Source organism: Sinocyclocheilus rhinocerous, unplaced genomic scaffold (genome assembly GCF_001515625.1).
Source record: "Sinocyclocheilus rhinocerous isolate Xijiao unplaced genomic scaffold, SAMN03320098_v1.1 scaffold792, whole genome shotgun sequence".
In the NCBI taxonomy this organism is placed as follows: Eukaryota; Metazoa; Chordata; class Actinopteri; order Cypriniformes; family Cyprinidae; genus Sinocyclocheilus; species Sinocyclocheilus rhinocerous.
The window spans coordinates 1,669,333-1,687,861 of record NW_015626872.1 but is presented as its reverse complement, the minus strand read 5'-3'; the positions used below and the strand labels follow the sequence as shown (position 1 = coordinate 1,687,861).

At 33.9% G+C, this 18,529-nt stretch overlaps 2 protein-coding genes across 3 annotated transcripts in view; both read right to left on the bottom strand.

Annotated features, from left to right (window-relative positions):
- Positions 1 to 11,235, bottom strand: part of LOC107719913 (ubiquitin carboxyl-terminal hydrolase 22-like) — a 38,742-nt gene extending 27,507 nt beyond the window's left edge. For both annotated transcript variants that reach the window (XM_016527467.1, XM_016527473.1), the window contains exon 1: positions 10,813 to 11,235. In XM_016527467.1, coding sequence (XP_016382953.1) covers positions 10,813 to 10,932 — 120 coding nt within the window. In that variant the 5' untranslated portion in view covers positions 10,933 to 11,235. The remainder of the gene's footprint in view (positions 1 to 10,812) is intronic.
- Positions 11,236 to 13,730: 2,495 nt separating this feature from the next.
- LOC107719890 (COP9 signalosome complex subunit 3) overlaps positions 13,731 to 18,529 on the bottom strand; it is a 9,439-nt gene continuing 4,640 nt past the window's right edge. The window contains exons 9-12 of the mRNA XM_016527437.1: positions 17,024 to 17,110; positions 16,357 to 16,470; positions 14,206 to 14,286; positions 13,731 to 14,112 (exon numbers count right to left, since the gene is read on the bottom strand). Of these exons, the coding sequence (XP_016382923.1) occupies positions 14,059 to 14,112; positions 14,206 to 14,286; positions 16,357 to 16,470; positions 17,024 to 17,110 (336 nt within the window). The 3' untranslated portion in view covers positions 13,731 to 14,058. The remainder of the gene's footprint in view (positions 14,113 to 14,205; positions 14,287 to 16,356; positions 16,471 to 17,023; positions 17,111 to 18,529) is intronic.

The following is an 18,529-nucleotide window of genomic DNA, read 5'->3' as shown; positions in this document are numbered from 1 at the left end:
GCTAGGTAAAATTATTGATTTTCTAATAGAGATCTTCATTTGAATAATCCAGACAACAATTCTTAAAATCCTAATATCAATCTCTTATTCAATGCCTATTTAGTGGCTGTGTGAAAGCGTATTTGTACAACACTGCCCGTCCCGTTAAACTAACATAATCAACTGCGCAGTCTGGGCCTGTTATTAATCATCAAAATTAATGTTTTAAGGAAACATACAATGCAAGCAGTGTAGTCTGATTCAAAAACAAATGAGTCATGACTCAAATGAGCCGGATCTTTTTAGTGAATCGCAAACAAATGAATCAGAATCAAATCAAAACGGAACTGGATTCCAGAACTGGGTTTGGGGCGGATGACATCAGCAGCGGACGGAGAGAAAGGCTCCTCTGTTATCCAGGAACCCAGACTGTGATGCTGACTCGATAAAACAGGCATCAAAAGAGAGCGAGAGTCCAGCTCCGGTCACTCTGATTGGACGGATCCAGCGTGACCAGCAACAAAGCAGCACTGTCATCCTGCGTGCGACTCACAGAAGAATCCACAGAGTACTGAGGAGATTTATCATTGGTGGTCTATGCAGACTTGCGTCAGACAGATGGATCAGGCCATTGAATCACATTTTATTTCACTCGGGCTGAAAGTCACCATATGTTTGATAAGTAAGCACCCCTCTCCGACCAGTTGGACCAAAATGCCACTCAAAATGCTAAAGCAACCAATCCCTCAATAATAATAATAATAATAAGAAGAAGAAAAAAAGAAAAAAAGAACTGATTGGTGTGAAATGCTTTTTACATTTTCAATAGGGAGGCACCAAAATTTTGGTCTCTGAAATATTTTGGCACCAAAATTTAGATGCGTCACCGCGCGTCACTCCCGGATAATCGAAAATGGGCAAAAAGACGGGAGCTGGTTGCTGAAACCATGCCCACCTAGCTCGACGGTGGTGACAGCAGCGGCAATCCACCTGTCACTCAAGTGGCCACGCCCTTAATAATGCAGAACTTTAAGCCTTAATAGAATTTAAACGGATGAGTTATAAAAATATTCACCCCCCTCACAGTTGTCATGAAGGGCAAAATTAGCTATATAGACCAAAACCACTTTTTGTACCAGGATGTAAAAAAAATTTTTCTGCTGTAAAGTTGGGCATTTTAACATGGGGAGTCTATGGGACTGACTCCCTTTTGGAGCCAGCCTCTAGCGGCCAATCGATGAATTGCAGTTTTAGTCACTTCCGTGTTGGCTTCACGAGAGAGAGCGGGAGGTTGCCGCTTGATACACACACATACATATACACACACACACATACATATATACTGTATATTAATATCGAATATTTTATTTCAAAATTATGGTTTTAGTTTTAGTTAATGATAATAACCCTACTCCGCACTCTGTGTGAATATTTTCAAAAATATTACTCAATATTTGTAATGCAACTATGTATAATGCATTGTTATACCAAACAAAGTCTAATTTCAAGTATTTCATATAAATAATTTAAATCAGACCTCGTTTAGGGTAACAATGCATATACTATATATTAATAATTGAACAATTAGTGACAAACAATTAAACCTCTGTGTTTTAAATTAGACTTTGTTTGGAATAACTTTATTTACACTTTAAATATTACAATATTTTTCACATACACACATACACACAGTTTTTGGCCTAGGAATAAAAGCTACATAAAGCTCTATAACCCCAGTGATCGGCCTTGACTATATAAATCAGTTTCGACCCGCCAATCACATCGGCTCTCACAGTTTCTGCGGCAACCGAGCATCCAATCGCCAGCTCGCTGCTGTGTTTCCAAGATCACAAGTGTAGTAGGAGGCATGTGGGTGATGAGGAGAATCAAGGGAGGCAAGAGACATGAAAGAGGAGAAACAAAAAGGAGACACAGAGAGGGAAGGCGCTGATGATAAAGGATGGATGACAGTTCAAACACATGCAGATGAGGGATGAGAACGCCTCTAAGCTGCCTGGACTGCGATAAGCCTGCTAGAGGCTAAAGAAATGAGATCAGCTGAGAGAAAGAGCGAGCGCACAGGGAGTGTAAGACTAATACTAAATAGCTGGAGGCAGCACTACAACACAATTAGTGGAGAGGGCCTGTCAATTACCCAGAGTCCCCTTCTGCTGTAGGACTGCTTCTGAATGGGAAGGACGTTCACGGCGTGCACAAACACGGAGCATCATTGCACTTAATCCCACAGACCAGCCCTCCTCGGCAATTAAACACTCATCAAGAGCTGCAGCAGACATTCAGAGAAACTCTAGCTCCTCAAGATACTCATCAAGTAATTAAAGTTACTTAAAAATCAGAAATGACATAAAAAATATTAATGAACTCCGGGGAAAAAAAACTGAAAAAAAAAAACCCAAAACAAAATGAGAACAATTATCAATTTACATAAGAAATGTATAGAGACATAATATAGTTAGAGATAAATTCACATTTAGTTTTTAAACATTGCTGGTTAGTAATGGACTACATGTAATCTGGATTACATGACCAGATTACAAGAAATTAAGTATTTGTAATTAGATTACTTAAAAATAATACATGAAATTAAAAATGTTGAATGATGAATAATTCAGAAATAAAAATAGAAAAAACAAAACAAATGACAGTTATACATTTTTATAAGAAATGTATACATATATAGATATTGTCTCTCTGTTCTAGAGATTTTTTTTATTTTTATACACATTGCTGGTTAGTAACTGATTACATGTAATATGGATTACATCATCAGATTACAAAAAAATAAGCACTTGTAATTAGATTACATTACACTTTAAAATGCTCATAATCAGATTACAGTTACATTTTTACAGATTACATTACATATTTTTCACACAATTGCCCAAATTCTTTTTTTCTCCCTTGAAATTAAGCATTTCTATTTTTACTTTTTACATTTTATTTTGATTGTTTTCATTTCAGTTCTTTTTGTTTTTTTGTCAGTTTTATGATTTGATTATTTGCTTTATCAACAACTCTCAACCCCCCTGCATTTCTAAAGAAACTCAGTTTGGGAAACCCTGGAGTAATGCAATGTTTAATGCACTTCAGGATGTTGTTAGAGAATGAAATAGATTTTCTAACGAGTTATGTCAAAAGTAATCTTAGGGCTTGTTTACACCTGGTTCACTTCAAGTGTTTTCGTAAGATAATTTAGTCTCACTACTTTGTTGTTGTACAACCAAATTTTGTTATTTCAACATTTTGAGAGGAGTTCAATTTACATGCGTGGTTTCAACAACCAGATGCATTTACACTGGTCCAGTTTCGTCCAGACCACTTCCTGAAGTGGTTTAAACAATTGGATTTAAATCCGTCTCGAAAGCATTTCAGAGGCCGTTTACACCGTCTTTTCACGATCTGAGAGCTATACGATCAGAGAAAGTGCATGAAGTGAGGTGTAAACAGGCCCTAAATGTAATCAAAAAGTAGTCCGAATACATTACTGAATGTGTGTAATCCAATAGATTTCTGTCATATAATTGCATTCTGTAACTGATTACAAATTACAAGTAATCCGCCCAGCACTGTATATTTGCTTTTACGCTTCTGAAAAAGGTATTTTGTCAGAGTCTATAGTCTCTATTTCTTGTTTATTAGTCCAGCAATGTTCTGCAGTTTGTGGTATAGCCTTGAATGTAATCTTTATCGAACAAAGCCGCCCTCCTCCACCGCACACTAAAACCCGAGAACAACACATCTTGGGATAAAAACAATCAAACGATCTTGATTCGTATTCAAGTCACAAAAGCTGTGTTTAAGCATTTGTAAGGCTATGAATTATGAGCCGGTAAAACCGTAGCGGAGCACGAGTCCTTTATCTTCCTCCTGGAGTAACACTGTCTTCCTGATTTAAAACATCCTCCATGTCTTGAGAAACTGCTCCGAGGCCTGCTGTCGAGCGCTTCGGACTCGTACCTTCTCCGTAAGGATCTGCTGAAGCTCTGGAGGGACGTGTGGAAGCGTATATATTAAATACAGGCGTGTATCGATATGACAAACGGCCCGTGGTTCAATTAATTATTGATGGTGAGCTGGAAACCCGCATAACTTCACATGCAGAATAGATGTGGAACAGCCGCCCTATAAAAACAGTTTTTAATGGTAAATGAAGACCATACGGGTAATTAGACAAGCTTCAGTGCAGGCCGGTGTTAATCACTGCCACGGCTTCGATGAACTTTAATAGTGCGATTTCTCAAAAGGAAGCCGGTTTCCAGGCCCTCGGACTAATGGCTATTCTAACACTGACGTGTTGTTGGCAAACTAAGTATGAAATGCTCATTAGTTAAACGTAATGGACAGAAATGAATTAAGTCATCATTGTGTAGTGTCAATGTAAGTCCATAAAAGTAAATCGAAAATTACAAAAATATTTTTTCATAACATTTTCGGTGCAATACTTAACTTTATTTTAAAACTATTGAAATGTTGTTATTATAAAAAAATGTATATAAGTAAAATGTTATAGTAAAAAAGAATGTATTAAATTTGTATTAACTTTTTCTGACTGAAATAAATCAATTAAACCCATTACGTATTTTATATATATTTAAACACACACACACACAAACATACACACACACTTTTTTGTAACTTTTTACTTTATATAAAGTAAAATAAAGTAGCATTTTATATTACACTTTTTATACATTCTATAAATGTTTAGATTTTATTTTTTATTATTTTATTTTTATATTTTATATATATAAATACAAAAATACAAAATTTTTACGTATACATATTAATAGATATTAAATAAAATATATTTTAAAAAATTACATGCACTGTAACATTTTGATTTCAGTAAAAAAGTTATTTTTAAAATATATATAAAAAAGTGTGTTTTTTTTTTTTAAATAACTTTATTATAATACTTAGAGCTATTTTTTAATACCACCAAAATGTCACTGGTCTGTACCAATACCAGTAAAATTTAATGGTTCTTGGTACCAATTTCTATAAATATATAAAATGTAAATTTATATTTAATTAATCAGTATATATCAATATATAGTCAATATACACACATATATATATAAACAGAAATATACACTCAAACACACTGTAAAAAATAAAAAAAAGTTGAGAAAACTTAAAAGTGAAAGGCAACCAGCTTCAGCAGAATTTTGAGTTCTCAACTTTTTGTTATATAAACTGAAAACAAGTTGAGAAAACTCAAAAACCTCCTGAAGCTGGTTGCCTTTAACTTTTAAGTTCTCAACTTTTGATTTTTTACAGTGCATACGTAACAATTATTATCATTACCATTATGGTTTCATTTTAAATGTGATGTTTGCCGTTGTCTGTGACGCGCATCAGTACAAATCACACTACAAATGCAATGTGCTGTACCTCCAAATGTGATTTCAGTGATCAGATCAAAAAGCGATTTAGACCTGCTTACACCCTTTAGTTATCTCTGCCCACTTCAGAGATGATCCGAGGAAAAAAGCAGCATAAACCGGGCCAGAGATGTGAAGCTAAGCTTAGGTGAACACAAGCACATACAATAAATAAATGAAAACACCCGCAGGCGTTCCTGCATATGTAATGAATGATCTGTTCACTTGCTGTTAGCGCAAAGCAAACACCGTCATCTACGTGAAATTCATAAAGCAGCTCGGCAAGGATCAGTGTCAGGTAAAACGGAACGAGACGTGAGGTGTCTTCACATGGTATAACAGCTCACATATTTATAGTAAGTCATAAGAATGGTGGTGAAAACACACAAACTCAATTGCAATCTTTGAATCTACTGATTCAGGACTGCAGGAGACTGGGAAGGAAAGCATCCAGAATAATCCATGTAATCTGACTCACTATACAACAAACACTCGTCAGTTGTGCCGACTTAAAATACTGCAGCTAATAATACTGCGTTCAATGGCGTCTACCCACCTTAGTGAAACTGCATGGGTAATCTGAACCCAGACTGCTAGATGTAAAGGACAGGCCTCTTATTTTTTTTCTGCATATTTTTGACAAGAACCGCCCACTTAGACGGGATGAGACTGCTTGATTGACAAGCGAAGCGACCAATCACAGTTTGCCGTATTTATGTGTGACATTCAGGGCAGGAAAATCTGAAGCATCTCTATTGTTGAGATCTTTCACATCTCAATAGTCGTTTAAACGATAAGCGATTTGACATTATCGAGTATATCGCAAAAAACAAACAAAAACACGCTCAGAGACTGTCTGCATGCATACACAATGAGATGAAGATTAGACCACTGCATGAGCACATTTAGTTCACGCTTTCACTGCGTGATTTAGTCTATTAAAATATATTTAGCCTAGATATAGTTAATCTGATATATAGTTAATATCACATAAAGAGTTTTTTCTCCAAATATCAGCAAATATCCAAAGACCGGCTCGAAGACTTGGAGGGCAAAACATGCATAGAACTGCAGCACAAGCCTGTCAATTTTCCATCCGTTTCCCAGCCGCAAATATTTAGATCACCTCTCAAAAGAATAAAACAAAGGTATGTGTGAACAAAATGCAAGTTTTGGCCATTTGCAATCCATATGAAGCACCCGCGGCAATATTTCAATCATTAAACAGTGCGACAAAACGTTGTACAAACACTTAAAGTGCCTTAACATATTTAAAACCGTAATATTAAAAGATAAAATTCAGTAATCACCATATTAATGATGCATAGTTTACATAGTCAAGCAGATGAGGCCGGAATATGAACGCAATCTGCTTTATGGTTCAGAGTTTTCCTTATAATGGTTTTTTATGGGAAGCCATTTAATGTGAAACTTTGCACATTGTGTTTATAATCTGGGTTTATCTGCTTGCCTGTACAAAATATACATCATCAATAAGGTGTGAACTGAATTTTGCCTTTTAATATCTGCGTTTTACTACAATACTACTTAATGCAATCTGCGTAAAAATAACTGTCGGTCAGTGGAGCAAAGCTTCGTTTTGCTCTCCAGGTGGGCGTTCCTATATAAGGGTGTGACGTCACGTGAAAACTATCAATTGCAAATGTGACAGACTTTATAAAATAGTCTAATAAACAAGTTAATATTAATTGACTTACACTTTATACACAACGGTTCCTGTTTTTGCTTTATTTCGTCAACAAAAATAGTTACAAAAAGCCACAGCAGAACTGTTTTGCGTCTCTGTTTAGTTACTTAATCAGTCAACCGTTTAAACGAATCGGTTGAATGAATGATTCAATGACTCACTCATGCAGTGATTTGCCGCGACCTACTGGTGATTTTAGCTTTATATTTAAAGTATATTTTCCTTTTATTTTTCCGAAAATCTTTTCAAAAACCAGTATTCAACGTTTTTTTAAATTTTTTTATATCAAAACATTATTTATGCATTTGTAACTGCAGGTTAATTGCATTCATGTCCTGCATTAAACAGTCTGTGTAAATGCATCTAAATGCAGATTCAGTGCCAAACAAATTTTGTTGATACTGATTTAATTTGGCCCTAGAGTGTCTTACTATTTGAATTTATTGATTAAATTTAAGAATCACCTACTGGCGGTTTTAATTTCACATTTAAAGTATCTTTTCTTTTTTTTTTTATAATTTCAAATATCAGTATTCAACGTTTTATATTTAAAATATCAAAACAGTATTAATGCATTTGTAACTGCAGGTTAATTGCATTCATGTCCTGCATTAAACAGTCTGTGTAAATGCATCTAAATGCAGATTCTGTGCCAAACAAATTTTGTTGATACTGATTTAATTTGGCCCTATAGTGTCTTGTTAAATGTAAGAATTTGACTCAAAAGATGATGCACACTTTTAGAGAAAAAAAAAGGCTTTATAAAGTTAAAAATGCCCATAAAATGTAAAAACCAATTTAAACTTATTGGAACAGATTCATTTCTATCACTGCTGTGAACTAACCAGCACACAGAATATGAAGGATATCAAAAAACAGTTTTACACACACACACACACACACATACCATGGTCTTAAAAAAGGTAAAAATGCCCATAAAATGTAAAAACCAATTTAAACTTATTGGAAAAGTTAATTTCTGTTACTCCCGCAAACTAACCACCGCACAGAATCTGAAGAACATCAAAAGCTTTGGGAGTCAGCTGTCCACGGCAGTCCTAAACCTGCCAAGATAACAAGCTCAGCAAAATATCATTAAAATAGGTATCATATATCGCACACCCCTACTTTGAATGCTAGCTTGCTATTGCTAACCTCTTCGAAATCGCCTACCCTATCTTTAATAATTGCAATCCTAAACCTAACAGAAGTAATGCTATTTATATGGCACTTCTTCAGCAGGTTTGGATGCACTGGTGCAAATGCATGCAAAGGCCTTCACCACACAGTACGTGTTGTTCTGCAGCAGGGGGATGGGATGGACCAGAGCCGCGCTGGCAGAAAGCCTCTCTAGCATTTACTGAGCTCCTCATATTCCTATTGTCTCTTCACGGGTACGACTGGACAGATGAGAGGCGAGTCCGGTCGCTTTCCCACCTGTGCTCGACAGATCCAGATCTGGTTTCTGAGAAATTACCATCAGTACGGCATGCTAAATGTGACCTAAGATGGGCAAAATCCTTCTTATTGTACATTTTGCCCAGCTGGGCATGTCTAACGTCGCATTAAATAAACATGAGAATAGCGGGTGTGTCTAATAGGTCAGATGTGGTGTAACAAACCAAATTACTGTTTACCAAAAAGAATTGGATTTCAAAGAGTGTACAGAACAAGCATGTGCAATCTGCAATAATAACTTGCATGCAGTGAAATAAAACTCACCGAATTTGACCTTTGAGTGTTTATGTGCCTGGATTATAGGCTAGATAAGAATGATTTGTGATTAATTAAGCTGGAAGTAACACCACCTTCTTGAAGCATAAAACACAATGCAGTAAGAAAACATTATCCTTCATAAAACTCAGTTGACTTAACCTCAATTGTGCCAATGAGTCATGCAATCCTGAGTGAACCAGATGCAACATGACGCCATTCACCCTATATTAACGTATTACTACCAAAGATTCGTCCATAAAATGATTTTTATCATTATTTATTCGACATATTAACCTGGCTAGATTGTGAGACTGGCGTTTCTTTCAGAAGAAAGCACAATGAGACACGCATATGGAGGGTCACATTTGATTCGAATGAATCATGATGCACATTTCAAGATAACTCTTTGTTTTTCAGAGGGAGACGATGAGGATAGTTAGTTATTAAGCTGTCATCTGATGCCACACGCTTTGCTATCACAGAAAAGTGATGGAACTATGACTCATTTCAGACTTGAATCAGTTCTTTTGAAAAAAGAATCGTGAATTGGTTCTTTCGAACACTTTGCTTCGATGAACCCATTCAAATCAAATAACGAATCATTGGTTCTTTGCGCAAAACCTGTGGTTCCTGACATTGTGGCACCTAAACGTTCCCCTTGAGTTTCAAAACGTCTTTGTTTTAGAGTTTTAAACCATGAACCGAACTAACCAGCTATGATGCGATTCACAACATTACAGTCTTTGATTTGAAGCAAAAGACAAAGGTACAAGACTGTGAACTTAATGGCTTTTTAATGAGGCATAAAGCTTGGGGAATAATTGAATTGAAAATATAGATAAAATATTGATTTAAAGATGGTGTTTAGGTATATAGAAAGAGCATATTCTCAGGTTTATTGCAAAATATACAGAAATATTATAAGTGCTTAATGGGAGTGGTTGGACGTTACAGTTCTTTTGCCATGATTTACTGTTTCTATTCTCTGATTGGTGGAGATTTTCTGCAGAATCATGGGTAATGTAGGCCTAGTTTTTCACTAGGAACATTGCGGTTAATCACTATTATTTAAAAATTACGTTGAAATAATGCATACTGATGGCTTCAACAAAATCATATAGCATTGATTAACAACCTTGTAGCTTACAGTAAAGTCTGTTTATAATAGTTTTTAGGATGTTGTTAAAAATCAATTCCCCTATGGAAAAAATGAATGGGATTTTTACTTCCGGAACCGACTGTTACACCAATAATAAGAGTCGTTATTGTAATTCCATGAGTTTGTAGTATGTTAAAGCAGCTTCATCTTATAAAAAAAGCTATTTAGTTGAGTGGTTTATCAATCCGGATCACGATGTGTTCGATGTAACGGTTCTCGAGTTGATGCGGTTCAAAAATAACGGTTTCTCGATTCAAATAACTGCTCGACCGATTCAGTGCGGTTCGTGACGAATCACTTAATCCGATTCAAACGATTCACTGAACCGATCCGATTCAAAAGAACAACTGGCTCACGAATCGATATCACAGACTCCATCATGGACACAACAGTGGACGTACTAAAATAGAGATGTTTAGGCAGTCAACATAAGTCGTTAGTCCTGCCACACAATAGGCAAATCCCGTGATAATTGTGAAACTGAAACGTCTATTCGTGTATTGGGCAATCAGTGATGTTAGGCCTGGCAAGTGTCGTTTTGCATCAGAAAACGTTTCGGTGAGATCCAGGGAAAGTGTCGCATGAATGCCAACGACTAACGTTAATTAAACTCGCCTAAAGCAGGTTAAACAACACTGATAGCCGAATAGCATCCCACGTCCAGCCCTATGAAACCAATGCATAAGGAGTCTGCGCAGGCCAGTCAATGCATCCACATAGGGATGGACGTGGATTCAGATCCCTCGGTGAAAATAAATCACGTTAGCCTGGCGAATTACACATCAGTTTGTGTTTGAGAGGGTAATGCGACTTGGCACCGATGGGCTCTGGTGTATTTTATTTACCTTGCGTTTCCTGGTTTCGACAGAGCCGCTCCACACAAAGCACTGGTATATGAGGCGCAGATTCTGCTTCCAGTTGTCCACTTTGAACCCGTTCACATGGGAGCACCCTGCGGGACTCATGACAGAAACCACATCCGAGTTCCTCTGTATTTCGGCGATGAAATAAGCTCAACTGAAGTCACGAGGAGAATTAACGTTATCCACCAATTGTTCCGTTTTGCCAGGCAAAGCAGCGAGCCACGACAGAGTCGAAGATGCGTGCCTTACACATGCGGAGAGCGTTTCTCGATGCCCTCGCTGCATGAAAATGCCATCCCTGACGAGAATTAAGCACGCAAGCTTGTGGTAAAACTGAGCTCACTTTGATATTGTATTTTCCAAGTCGGCTGTTTTAATGGACGGCAATGGAATTCAACTGAGCACCGTGGGCGGGCGAGGTTAAACGCCGATTGGCGGATGGCTTGCGGTCCGTTGCTGCGATTGGCCAGCGCCCGTGCCATTTCCGTTAAACTCCCGCCCGCTTTCGAGAACTCTCAAATGTGATTGGCTGGCGCGGCCGCTTGTCTTTTTTCAAAGACTTGTACGCCGCAGGAGCGCCTGTGATTGGCTGCGTCGCGCCTCGCGTCGATCGTTCTTTTCTTGTTTGTTATGTCATTCAAGTAGAAAACACACGGTCCACATGTCTACCTGCATTCAAGTTGTGAAATTGGAAATCGGTGTTGTCATGAGTGTGAGATGCAGCGTGAAAGTGGAGCGTCTCTTTCTGCTGATTGTAAATATTAATGCAAACGGAAGCAGAATATTTAATAAGGACTGGTTGGATAGATAGCTGGAAACTAGACATCATGAATGCTGTTAAAAAACTTTTTCAGAAAGACATTTATCATTACACACTCTCACATTCTCTACATTCACATACACTGCTGTTTAAAAGGTTGGAATCGGTAAGATTTTGACATTTTTTGAAAGAAATTATTGCAAGGATGCAATAAATTGATAAAAAGTCAATACATTTAAAAAGTTGCAAATAAATGCTGTTCTTTTGAATTTTCCATTCATCAAACAATCCTGAAAAAATTGCATCATGTTTTCCGCAAAAATATTAAGCAACACAATAACAGTTTTCAACATTTATAATAATAATGATTTGGTTTCATGAGTTTAAAATTTAGTGTATTAGAATGATTTCTGAAGGATCACATGACACTGAAATAAATTACATTTTAAAATATATTTAAATACAAAATATAATTTTTATCAATGGTTTGATTTTTTATTTTTTTTGTTAAAGCTTTTTAAAATGGTTGTTAAAGTCTTAGTAATTTTGTTTGTTTTGTGCCATTAAACATGAACGCTGTTAAAAAATTTTTTTTTTTTTTTTTTTTTTGTTTACATATGAGTGACACTTTTGTCATGAACATTTTAGACCGAAAAATAAAATACAAATATGATGTTTTGCTTAAATAAAAAGAAGCCTGTTTGCAGCTAAACTTACATTTAATAATAAATTAATAATTAATAATAATTTATGCATTTAGCAGACGCTTTTATCCAAAGCGACTTACAGTGCATTCAGGCTATACATTTTTTACCAGTATGTGTTTAATTAAATAAAAAAAAATTAATTAAATTTAATAATACAAACTTCAATTTTATGATCTAATTTAGACACAAGAATATAAAGCATTCCTCTCAAAAAATAAATTAAATAAGATTAAATAAAAAAGCATGCCAAAATCTTTAATGAATTGTTTATAATTAATATTACAGTAGTTATTTGAAATTTAACCTCAATTTTATAGTCTAATAGTGACACAGGAATATAAGAATAATTTCTCTCAACATTCCAATAATTAATTGTTTATAAGATATATTACAAAAAATAAATAAATTGAAATTTAACACAAATCTCAATTTTATGATCTAATGCGTTAGTGACTATACAATATTATAAAATCAAGAAACGCATCGATATCATCAATAAATTGCTTATAAACAATATTACAAGAAAATGAAGCCTCAGTAAAATTGAAATTTAACAAGACTTTATGATGTGATGTGGCAGAGACAACAAGAAACACCCCAAAATAATAATAACAAAAATTGTTTATAAATAATATTACAAGTAAGTTCATTCAAATTGACCAAGACAACCCTCACTTTTATGATCTTATGTGGCAGAGACACAGGAATATAAGACTTTCCTCTCTGATAGCTTTAATAAATTGTTTATAAATAATATTGTAAGGAAACGAACCCTATTAAACAAGACAAACCTCAGTTTTATGATATATTTTGGCAGTGACACAAGACTTTCCTCTCAAGAACAACACAGGATCATTGCAAATTAAATGTTTAGAAATATTACAAGATTCATGTAATTGAGTAATGACCAGTGTTGGGGAAAGTTACTTTTAAAAGTAATGCGTTACTTTACTAGTTACTTGAAAAAAGTAATCTGGTTACTTGTAACTCGCGTTACTTGTAATGCGTTACCCCCAACACTGGTAATGACACCCCAAAATCAAAAATAAATTTTTTTAATATTACAAGTCAATATTCCCATAATTTTCTAATTTTTTAAACCCCGTTTTGGTGGCATCCAGGCTCCAGTAGCAGTAGTTTCTAGGGATTTGATGAGTTATCTATTTACGGTAAAGCCCAAAACATGAGAGACCTCTAGAGAGGCTTCTGCTGAATCACCGCAGGAACGTTCGGCTCCAGGCTGAAGAAAACATTCGATCAACCAACGCATTACTGGGTTAGCTTGAGACCGTCTTTGGGTGAAAGAGCATGAAATTAGAGAAGCTGTCAGTCTTTGAGCCGTGGAAAGATCACATGAATGTCAATGCACTAAACGGAGAAGATACATTTTAGAGATGAGAACACACGGCATAATATTCCACTGTCTGCACGGGTTGTTTAAATGATGGTTTCTTTATTTCATTCTGTGGGGTTGCAATAAAGACAAGTATACAAATGCAATTTCCACAACTGTTTTGAACAAAGAAGTCCAGTATCTTTATTTGTATGACCATAAATGATGCAACCAAGCATTGATAAATAAACACTGACAAAAACAAGTTGTTGATTACGGTGCGCTGTGACAGAACCAGAAAAAAAGATCATTCCACACATTTATGTTTTCCTCCGATATAGTCCAACTGATTTTGCTCTTTAATGAAGGTCTTCCAGCGTTGGGGTGAGGAAGGGGACGTGAGCAAAGCAGCGATCCGCCCAACGGTCTCAAGAGTAGCTTGACGTCTTGCTGCCGACGTCATCCTCTTGCATTCCCATACTCTGAAACACAGAACAGACCACCTGCTTATAAAAGCTCGTCCTTTAGAAGCCTGTAACTGGATTGATGATTCATGAGCTTGTTCAGACTAGTACCTTTTGCACAAACTGGGGGTTTACAGTGATCTCTTGATCCATGGACTTCAGTTTTTCATCTACCTCTATACATTTCAGCATCTGCATCGGAGTCAGGACAGATAACAGTGAGGCATCAGTGGATAACACTACAAAACGACTGTCATTAATGCAGTGGTGCATAAACATTATACTGTGCACAATCTGAAATATTTTACATTTCTCAAACTCCTAATACCTGCAGCGTATTATGAGAGTTAAATTAGATTTTGAACACCACAACTTTAATGATTCATTTAGAATATATACAGAATATAAAATAAATGTTAAGTTGTAATAACATTTCACAACATCTGTTTTACTGTATTTGTAATATATTTATATTATTTTATTGCTATAACAAATAAAACAAAAAATAGGAATAGTTATTTTAAATGGTAATTTTTCACAATATTACTGTATTTATATTATTGTTATATTATAATAAATAAAAAATAATCATTTAAAATTGTAATAATCTGACACAATATTACTGTATTTACAATAATATATTTACTTCATTATATTACAATAAAACAAATGATAGAAAATAAAAATTTTATTTTAAATTGTAATTATTCACAATATTACTTTTTACTGTATTTATATTATTATTTTATTATATAATGGGAATTAATAGTTATGTTAAATTGTAATTTTTCGCAATATTACTGTATTTATATTATTGTTATAATAAATAAAAAACGATCATTTAAAATTTTAATAATCTGACAATATTACTGTTTTACTGTATATACAATAATATATTTACTTCATATTACAATAAATAATAGCAAATAATAGAAAATAAAAAAGTTATTTTAAATTGTAATTATTCACAATATTATTTTTTTTTACTGTATTTATGTATATTATTGTTATATTATAATAAATAAAAAACGATCATTTAAAATTTTAATAATCTGACAATATTACTGTTTTACTGTATTTACAATAATATATTTACTTCATATTACAATAAATAATAGCAAATAATAGAAAATAAAAAAGTTATTTTAAATTGTAATTATTCACAATATTACTTTTTACTGTATTAATATTATTTTATTATATTATAATAGGAATTAATAGTTATGTTAAATTGTAATTTTTCGCAATATTACTGTATATTATTGTTATATTATAATAAATAAAAAACGATCATTTAAAATTTTAATAATCTGACAATATTACTGTTTTACTGTATTTACAATAATATATTTACTTCATATTACAATAAATAATAGCAAATAATAGAAAATAAAAAAGTTATTTTAAATTGTAATTATTCACAATATTACTTTTTACTGTATTAATATTATTTTATTATATTATAATAGGAATTAATAGTTATGTTAAATTGTAATTTTTCGCAATATTACTGTATATTATTGTTATATTATAATAAATAAAAAACGATCATTTAAAATTTTAATAATCTGACAATATTACTGTTTTACTGTATTTACAATAATATATTTACTTCATATTACAATAAATAATAGCAAATAATAGAAAATAAAAAAGTTATTTTAAATTGTAATTATTCACAATATTACTTTTTACTGTATTAATATTATTTTATTATATTATAATAGGAATTAATAGTTATGTTAAATTGTAATTTTTCGCAATATTACTGTATATTATTGTTATATTATAATAAATAAAAAACGATCATTTAAAATTTTAATAATCTGACAATATTACTGTTTTACTGTATTTACAATAATATATTTACTTCATATTACAATAAATAATAGCAAATAATAGAAAATAAAAAAGTTATTTTAAATTGTAATTATTCACAATATTATTTTTTTTTACTGTATTTATACTATTATTTTATTATATTATAATAAACAACATTTTATTATCTTTGTGTTTATGAACTTTTTATGATCTTCTGACTATTATTTGTTGAACATTATATAATATATTGAGTTTTCTATGTATGTTATTAATGTTTCTCTCAAATGTCCTTGAAATATTAATGATTAAGAAGATTAAAAATAATGGGGCTGTAAATATGTCATGCATGTTGCTCTCTGGTGTTTAACTTGAGGCTTCATGGTCTCGTTCTCTTGTACACTAGCACTGAATGAAGAAAAGCACTGTTTTATCATTACAAACCTCTTGGTCGATTTTGTGGAGCATCGCAGGGTTGTTGTATTTCTCAGGGTTGTCATGGAAACAGACCATGCCATCTTTCTGGTTAATACTTGCATAAATCTCTCCATCCTCGATCTGAGAGATGAGAGAGGAAAGATTTGAGTACCAACAACCTCAAACGTTGAATATGTGACCCTGGAGCACAAAACCAGGCATAAGGGTAAATTTTCCGAAATTGAGATTAATACATCATCTGAAAGCTGAATAAATAATCTTTCCATTGATGTATGGTTTGTTAGGATCGGACAATATTTGGCAGAGATACATCTATTTGAAAATCTGGAATCTGAGGGTGCAAAAAAATCTAAATATTGAGAAAATAGTCTTTAAAGTTGTCCAAATGAAGTTCTTAGCAATGCATATTACTAATCAAAAATTAAGTTTTGATATATTTACGGTAGGAAATTTACAAAATATCTTCATGGAACATGATCTTTACTTAATGTCCTAATGATTTTTGGCATAAAAGAAAAATCTATAATTTTGACCCATACAATGTATTGTTGGCTATTGCTACAAATATACCCCAGCGACTTAACACTGCTTTTGTGCTCCAGAGTCACAAATGAAACGTCCAGTGATTGAGATGTAAACACATCTATATGTCATGATGAGGCTGAGTTCATACCATATGTAGGACGTATTTCTCAGCTTCTTGAGGGCCGGAGAGCTGAACTCGACACGCCATGTCTTGTAAGGATAATGTCAAGAACGTCTGTCAATCACAAGAACAGAGATTACCGTTTCTGTTTAGTCGAACTGAGATTAACCAAAAAAAAAATAAAAAAATTAGGGCTGTCGATTTAACGTGTTAATTTTGTGCGATTATGGAAAAAAAAAAAAAGTTTCAAATGAATGCATTTAACGCAGCATCTAACCACATCTTACACTGATGCAGTTGCTGATGAACATGATGCAGGATGACTGACTGCGTGATGAAGCCTATTAGAATGCAGTTTTATGAGCCTAAAATTCAAGATACGAGCGAAAAAAATTACGCTCTTGTACTTGTCATATGATAGAGTTTAGAAACATCCCACCAGCAAGAGTGCTGTTTTTTCCCGAATATCTGCACGATATACAAACATGATATTGATTTAATACAGCAGTTCAATAGTTAATATTGTGTTACATTTTAGACAATATTGTCAGTTTTGCTCGATTTCGCAAATGAAATTGTTCCAAACAGCTCAACTCTTTCATTACTGAATCAATCTTTGGTTTTTAATAAACGGAGTGAATCAAATGATTCAATGGCTTGTTCGTTTCTGAATGAATCGGCCGTTTGATCGAATCAGTTGAATGAATGACTCACTCATTTAGACAGTAACTCGCCGCCACATTTCATATTTCAATATTCATTTAAAAAACAAAAACAGGAACGCCTATTTAAAACCTATTAATCTCAGCATTATTTTTGCAATTCTATTTGCTGAACAGTCTGTGTAAATATACCTAAATGGCACTTCATAAAAACCCTTATATGCCATTGTAGCATAGTGTAAAATAGGGCTGTGCAATTAACCGAAAGTTTCGATTTCGACTTACAATGATTATGAAAACCCAATAATCGAGATAAAACAATTATTGCATCCCATTCCGCTCCGGTGCGGTTTCGCTCCTCCATAAAAGCCCAAACTTATTGTGCAAATCAGTAAAATCATGTAATGTGATTTTCACATTATTAGACTTGTTCGTGTTTTTAAAAGCATGAAATAGAACTTGCGCTGTTCTGTGCATGCGCTCCGACACGGAACAGAACACGGACATGTAAGTAAACTTTTCGCTTAAAATGCGCGACTAAACGGTCAAATACACGCAAAAATGCGGCGCTTGGTGATTAAGTGAACGTAAACAGTTGAGAATGAAAACACGTGTGTAACAGTATATTGGATCCGTGTGGCTCTTAAAGCGACAGCGGGTAATATTCCTTCTGCCGTCTGTAATATTAATCAAACAAAAGACAGAGAAAATCACTCACTTCTCTTGACTGAAGGACTTTAATTCAAGGAGTTTAATTCTTACAGTGAAGACTATGCTGTTTTGTTTTACATTTAATTATTCAATTTCTGTAGCAGGCTGCTACCAAATACTTGCATAAAAAACTTAAAAGCACTGTTTATTTCATTTGTAT